The sequence below is a fragment of the Melospiza melodia genome, chromosome 9, assembly GCF_035770615.1.
Source record: "Melospiza melodia melodia isolate bMelMel2 chromosome 9, bMelMel2.pri, whole genome shotgun sequence".
Lineage (NCBI taxonomy): Eukaryota > Metazoa > Chordata > Aves > Passeriformes > Passerellidae > Melospiza > Melospiza melodia.
In genome coordinates, this window is record NC_086202.1 from 32,367,633 (window position 1) to 32,375,158 (window position 7,526).

The 7,526-nt window shown below is 50.4% G+C and overlaps 1 protein-coding gene across 1 annotated transcript; it reads right to left on the reverse strand.

Annotated features, from left to right (window-relative positions):
• Positions 1–2,862: 2,862 nt before the first annotated feature.
• On the reverse strand, positions 2,863–7,267 carry LOC134421688 (putative lysosomal acid lipase/cholesteryl ester hydrolase). The gene is made up of 9 exons (XM_063162868.1): positions 7,169–7,267; positions 6,735–6,852; positions 5,698–5,896; positions 5,478–5,587; positions 4,430–4,566; positions 4,030–4,176; positions 3,465–3,536; positions 3,182–3,247; positions 2,863–3,096 (listed from the first exon to the last, which is right to left on the reverse strand). Exons 1-9 carry the CDS (start codon positions 7,265–7,267, stop codon positions 2,863–2,865), a joined length of 1,182 nt encoding a protein of 393 aa, XP_063018938.1.
• Between the last annotated feature and the right edge of the window lie 259 nt (positions 7,268–7,526).

Consider the following 7,526-nt stretch of genomic DNA (forward strand, 5'->3'; position numbering starts at 1 on the left):
TCCCTCTCCAGATGCAGGTCAGGGGTTGGGACATCTCTGCAGAGCCCTGGTGGGCTCGGTGTTGTGCAGAGACCCTGGTGGGGCTGGTGCTGGTGCTGGTGGCACCACCAGATGCCTCCTTAGGAGGATGGATGCCCTGAGCCCAGCTTTGCAGCCCCACAAGCTGCTCAGCTGACGTCAGTTTGGGTTAGAGAGCAGTGCTTTATCCTTTAAACATATTTATCTCTCTATTAAAAGGCGGGGGATGCAGAGGCTGCAAATTAATCCCGCTGAGGTTTAATCCACCCGGACCGTCAGCATTTTTATTTTCTTTGGATTGGAGGTCCTAAAACCTTCTGCTGTGGGTGTCTTCTGCCACGTGCAGGGACTTGCAGGCAGAATCCTGCACAACCCCACACACAGCTGCTGGCCAGCACATGCAACAGAAAGGTGGCTCTGTCATAAATAATTTGCAATAAACAGAATAAGTGAATCCCGTGTAATAAATAGATGGGGCTGCTATAATGAGCATGTCTGTTAGAGTAGCCTCTTTGAGCTAGGTCTCATAGACTCTTGGAGGTTTATAACACACCTAAGATAGCTCAACTACCTTTGGAGGCATGAAAATCAGCAGGATAGCTTCTGTGGTAGTGTTGGGAACAAAAAGGTTTAATAAAAGGCAAAATAACAAGCAGAGAAAAACCGAGGCAGGTACCAGAGGTTCTTGCTCCTCATAAAACACCTCACAAAACCAATTAGCTTCTTTGTTCACTTCTTTTTCTAGGAAATTGCCCAAACAAGACTTTTTACCTTCTGTCCAATTAGCTATCCTTAAGTTTGAGGTGAAGTCCCCTGAGCCTGTGAAGCAGCTTTTTCACTAATCAAAAAGAGAAACTTCTAAGCTTCTTTCCTTTTTGAAGAGACAAAAGACAGTTTTGTCACTGCATCAACAGAAACCACGTTCCTACACATGCCCACCACAGCTGATGGGCGACTCTGCTGGCTGGGCAGTCACTGGGGAGGTGGGGAGATGCTGGTGCCTGTTCCTTGGAAAAACTTGAGTTGCTGTTTCACATCATCCACCTGGTCAGGTTTTCACACTGAGGTTTTTCTCCAGAGTGACAAGGTAGAAATAGCTCAGTCCTGGTCACTGGGCCACACCAAGGATGCCCTGGTGATGCAGATGAAATTTCTGGTGTCAACTCTGGCAATACTCTGCCATTCCCATCCCTGGCAAGGTGAGAGGCACCTGCAGAGGGCTCATCCATCCTGGTGCTGGGCTGCTCTGCTCCTACAAGCTGGCATTTGGGTGTTGCAGGGGTTTTCTCTGAGTAGTCCTGCTGGTAAGGTGGAACCCGGAAAGTGAGATGCTCGGCTTTGCCAGATGTCCCCAGAACCTGAAACTCAGTCATGGCACTACCAATTCCTGCCCTGTTTAATGCAGCACAAGTGTAGGGAAAAAAGATTGTAGCTTTGATTCCAGAGAATCAGCAGCGAGTCAACCTCTCCAGGGTAAATAGAGTGGCTGAAATTCACTCCTCTAGTCATGACTTTCTTTTTAATTTCAACAGTAAGGAGCTAAACAGGACGAGCAAGAAAAGCTTGGCAAGAAGCCGTGTGATTGGAGAGGGATAGTTGGGTGGATTTGTGAGGTGAGAAAGGGCTCAGCCTTTCCTTGCACATTTCATCACCAGCAAATCACCAGGTTTCAACTCCACTCTGCACAGTGAGGAGGATCTGGTGAGGAGAATCTCCTGCTCCTGTGCCCAGCTCAGAGCCCCCTGGGCCAGATGTGCCCTCTCTCCACCAGTGGCTGTCACAAGGTCACTTCCCTCCCCTCCTGTGCCTGAACCCACAAACCATAGCACGTGCTCGATTCCTGGAGTAAAATTTCACTCCTGGATTGCCGTGAGCTGGAAAGAAAAGCTGGAAAGAAAACCCCAACACAGCAGATCTCCTGCAAGCCATGGGCTGGAGCTTGGCTGTGATGCAAGACTTTATTGCAATAATCTCTACAGACACAGGGGCGGGCAGAAATCACAGCAGTGCATTTAAAAGCCATGCAGTGTGGGACACGGGGACAGGGGAACAGGGGACATTTTTAAGCAGAGCATCCCTCACTCAAACCCCGTGCCCCAAGGCACATGGGAACAGGCAGCTCCTCCATCCTGGGGCAGCACAGGGATGGATGGATGGATGGATGGATGGATGGATGGATGGATGGATGGATGGATGGATGGATGGATGGATGGATGGACGGACTCATGGATTCATGGATTAGATTAATGGATGGATTCATGGCTGGGTGGATTCATGGATGGATTTATGGATGGATTCATGGATGTATGGGTTCATTGATGGGTTGATGGATGCATTGATGGATGGATGGATTGATGAATGGATGGATGGATGGATTCATGGATGGATTTATGGATGAATTCATGGAGGGACTGATGGAGGCATCGATGGATGGATTCGTCAATGGATGGATTCATGGATGAATTCATGGAGGGGTTGATTGATGATTGGATTCATGGATGGACTGATGGATGGATTCGTGGATGGATTCATGAATGGGTTCATTGATGGATTCATGGATGGGTTAATGGATGGATTTATAGATGGGTTCATCAATGGATTGATGGATGCATTTGTGGATGGATCCATGGATGGATTGATAAATGGATCTGTGGATGGATTGATGGATGGATGGATTCATGGACGGATCCATGGATGGATCCAGGAATGGGTTCAGGGATGGATTCATGGATGGGTTCATCAATGGATTCATGGATGGGTTAATGGATGGATTCATGGATGGGTTCATCAACAGATTGATGGATGGACTGATGGATGGAACCATGGATGGATGCATGGATGGGTTCATGGATTCTCCTCCATCATGGCCACCATCCGCTGGTACATGCGCTGGGGGGCGTTCAGGCCCCAGTGGTGGTCGAAGTGGTTCCAGTCGGGGAAGTGCTCGTGGTGCACAACGTGGGTGAGGCGGGACAGCAAGCGCTCGGTCTCCTTATGGGGGGTCACCCAGTCGTGCCCCCCGCTCCACACGGCCACTGGCACCAGCATGCCCTCGATCTCGTAAGAGGGAGGCCTCAGCTGGCAGGGGGAAAGCACTCCTGTTACCTGGGGCTCTGGTGGGTGGGGTGTGCTCCCCCATCCCCATCCCAGCCAGCCCCTTCACCTGGTTGTACTTCTCCATGTTTCTCAGCCCATAGTCAAACTGCTTGAACTCGGCAGTTTTTGCAGTCTGGAAGGCAGAAGCAAAGAATTAATCCAGGTAACATCCTGGACCAGCCTCCCCAGACAGACACACCTTTTGGGACACCTTGGTTAAAAAGCAGCAGCTTAAAAATCCCTTTTATCTCTTTGATTCCACTTCCTTTACCTGTTTCCAGCAGCATTTGAAAATACCACGTTCACAGATTAAAAGAAAGTTAAAATACTTATAAAATCAGAATCTCTACCTGTCCCCAGTGCACAAGATTTTTTACTGATGTATAGTCTGGAAAATGAGATAGGTACACGTCCAGTCGGCTCTACAGGAAAAAGAAAGTATTTTGTAAGTCAGTTGGGAAGGATGAAAATCCATCTGGGCAAAAAACCTCAAGCATTCTGTCTTATAACTGCAATATAATTGTTATACACTCTTTATTCTTCAGCAGCTTTATTCTGCTCAGAGCTAGAAGCAGCTTCCAAAGGTAAGCCACTTAATCAATGGAAATACACTTAAAATGGAAATGCAACTGATCTAGTCATTCTTTGGTTATTTTCTTCTGTAAACCTGTTGTGTGCCAGCCAAAAATGAGGCAGGAGTTTCCTTTCCTAAGAGCAAAGACCACAAGCGATTTTCTCTTACCGAAGACTCCATTGGGTTTAACACCCCCACACCACTGCAGGGAATCTCCAAATAACCACTGCCTCTCACACCTTATTTTGGAGGTTTATACTCATTGCTGTGCCTCATTAGACATCTCCAGGTGTATAGGAAAACGAGAGAGGGCTGTGACCTGGAGAGCCTGGTGCACCCACCATGTTCAAGTTGTTCCTGTCAAAGCCTCCGACCAGGAAGATGCTGTCAGCACACACTTCAGCTTCCATTGGCCTGCTGCACTTGTGAACCAGGAACAGCTTCTCCTTCCTTGGCACCAGAACCAGCTCTCTGGTTCCAAATATCTCCTGCAGGAGCACGAGGGAATGTCAGGAATGGTGCTAGGAGCTCCAAGGCCTGCCGCAGGTGCAGGAGCAGCACACAGTGGTAATGCAGGGGACAGGAATTGCCAGAAATCCCTGGATTTTGGCAGTAACCACCCAGAAACACCTCCTGTACCTTGAGCAGCAGGTCTGGTAGGAAGGCTAGCTGTAACACAGGGCAGGAATTGCCAGAAATTCCTGGATTTTGGCAGTAACCACCCAGAAACACCTCCTGTACCTTGAGCAGCAGGTCTGGTTGGAAGGCCAGCTTTAACACAGGGCCCCGGACGTGGCGGAAGGTGTACACGGGAGCCAAGGCAAAGAAGAGTTTGATTTTCTTGGCCAGTTGTGGCAAGCTGGAAAACGCTATGAAACCTGAAAAGCAGCATGAGAGAACAACACAACCCCAGCTTACCCCAGGCCTTGTGTTTGAGGGTTTTTTTGAACAAAAAATGCTCCTGGATGCCAGCACAGCCCAGGATGGATGGGCAGGATGTGGCAAACCCCTCCCATGCACAAGGCTGGGAAGGCAGGAGGGGACAGCAGCTCCCAGCAGAGTCCATTTTGGGATGGTGTTGAAAGTTGCAATGCAAGTTGTTTTCTATTACCATCTGTATGGCAGATTACCTTTGTCAAGTGGGCAGTTTGCTTTATCTCTCTCTTTGAGTGACCACATTCACACCTCCCTCGGGAGGGGACATCTGCTGATAACAGACTATTGAATGTCACTGCATGGCTGATAAGAACTATAACATCCCATTGGGAGATGCTCTGCCCAGAGGGAGGAGCCAAGCATTGCTACCCAGATATAATCCAGAGGTTTTTGAGACAGCAGCACGGCTTTCTCCACTGGATTTCCCAGAGGAACAGCAGCTGTCTCTTCTTCCACTGGATCTTCAGAGGAAGAATACATCCTTCTCTACAGATTCCCCTTGCTCCAACAGAACCACCCCTGACACTGCAGGAGGGCTGCAGCCACATTTCCAATTGGACTGCTACCAACACCCCACAGGGTGTCAGGTTGGGTTCTGACTCTGTCAGTGTTGTTCTGGTGTACTGCATTGTTTATTTTATCCTTTATTTTTTCCCTTTTCCCTATTAAAGAACTGTTATTTCCTGCTCCTATATATTTTTTTTTTTTTGCCTGAGAGCCCCTTAATTTAAAATTTATAGCAATTTGGAGGGGTGGGGAGGGTTTACATTCTCCATTTCAGGGGAGGCTCCTGCCTTCCTTAGCAGACTCCTGTCTTTCCAAACCAAGACAGATGGACATTGGTATCACTCACCCAGGGAGCTGCCCTGAGCGTGGCCAACGTAGAACAGCTGCTTCTGCTCCGTTTGCATCAGGATGAAGCCCACCATGGCCGGCAGGTCGTACACGGCCATCTCGTGGAAGCTGCGCGGCAAAGGGAGAGCCTGGAGGAGATTCCTACCTCCCATTCACCCACCCCACCAGGGTCTCAGCGCTGGCAGCCCTGCAGCCCAGCTGCCCTTGGTGGCCCTGACCTGAAGTCCCAGAACTCCTCGGAGGCCGTGGAGAGGTTGCGGTGCCGGCGGGACCAGCTGCTGCCGCGGTTGTTCCCGATCCAAACGTCATATCCCGCGTCCGCCAGGATGAAGGCCAGGCTGTTCTCAGGTAAGTTGTCCACCCAGTCACCACCATCCAGGCAAAACCCATGCACTATCAGCACGGGGGTCCTGGCTCCTGAAGGAGGAGATGGGAGGTAGTTGGCAGAAGAAGGAATGTGCTCCTTGTTGATGGAGTGACAAAATCATCCTTTGTCCCCTCAAAAAGGAAATAAGGCCAGAAGTTTCTCTCCTCAATTAGGTGAAAAAACACCTCATAGGATCTGGGGGGCTTCAGCTCAAACTTAAGGATAGCCAGTTGGACAGGAGCCAAAAGTCCCACCTGAGCAATTCACTAGAAAAAGAAGAGAACAAAGAAACAAATCTCTTTTGTGAGGTGTTTTACCAGTAACAAGAACCTCGGGCACCTGGCTCAGTTTTTCTCTGTAAAGAGTTTTGTTATTTTGCCTTTTATTCAGACCTTCTTGTTTCCTACACTGCCACAGAAGCCATCCTGCTGATTTTATGCCTTCTAAGGTAGCTGAGCTATCTTGGGTGTGAAATAGATCTCCAAGAGCTTGTGAGACCTGGCTCAAGGAGACTCATATTTCAGAGACACCTTTCCCACATAGAAATAAAACACCACTGTAACACCTTGGTACTGTTTCATGCAAGCTGCACATTAAAAATTCCCTTCTCCCCTTATTTCCCTGGTTATGCTGGTGCTTTTTTGTGTTTGGGGAGCTTTTGCCACCCCAGGCCCTGAGCCTGAGCCTTGGAGCAGGGTTTTGCTGCAGGGAAAGACCCACTTTGGGGGCTTTGCTGGTCACAACACAATGCTGAGCTCCTGAAGGCAGACAGGAAGAAGCTCCTCATCCCTCTCCCAGCTGCCCAAGCCATGCCTGGAGGCACAGGCATTCCTCTTGTCAGGAGGGCCAGGGTCACAGCTGGTGTCCCCTGGGTGAGGCTGAGCCCACCTGAGAGCCTGGTGCCCTCCTTGCCATGGGGAATCCTGTTGAGGCTCAGGAAGTAGCCATCCTCTGTCATCACCTCGTACTCCTCGCTGGGATAGCCATGGTAAAGGATCTTCTCGCTCTGCAGGGACAGGGGCGTGAGGGCAGAGGGTGACCCAGAGCCCTGGGCCTGCCTCAGCTTCCCCCACTGCCGCCGCCCACGTGGTGTCCCTGGTGTCACCTGCGCCCAAAGGAATCACAGGGAGAGCAGGGAGAGGCCAAGCTCAAGCTGAGGGCATGGGGTGAGTGCCAGCAATGAAAATATGGGAGATTATTGATGCCCCAAACCCCCCAGAGAGGCCAGGTGCAGATGCAGGGAAGGGGTGAGCCCAGCTGGTCCCAGCTGGAAGGATTTTGGGCATGCCCATGGAGAAGTGAGGTGCTCCCCCAGCACTTACAATGTTCATGAACGTCTCTGGGTTGTGGAAGAATTCATCATCTGGGATGGCATCTTCCAGCCCCTGGGCCAGGCACAGGGCCACCAGCAGCAGCCACATCTCACCCACCTGCAGCACCTGGGGGATAACAAGGCTGTGAGCGCTCCAGGAACCCTTTGGGACAGCCAAAGCCTGATCCTGCCACAGGGAGCGGGTGTCTGCCACCCCTTGTGCAGTTTGGAGCCCACCCCAAGCCCCTCTTGCTGGCCATTGTCATCTAGTGCAGCTGTAAGTGTGGGACAAGCAGCCTCCCACCACCCCCTGCCTGGGAAAAGCATCAGGGAAATCCTTGAGCTTTCAGGAAAAGCATTTCAGGAGA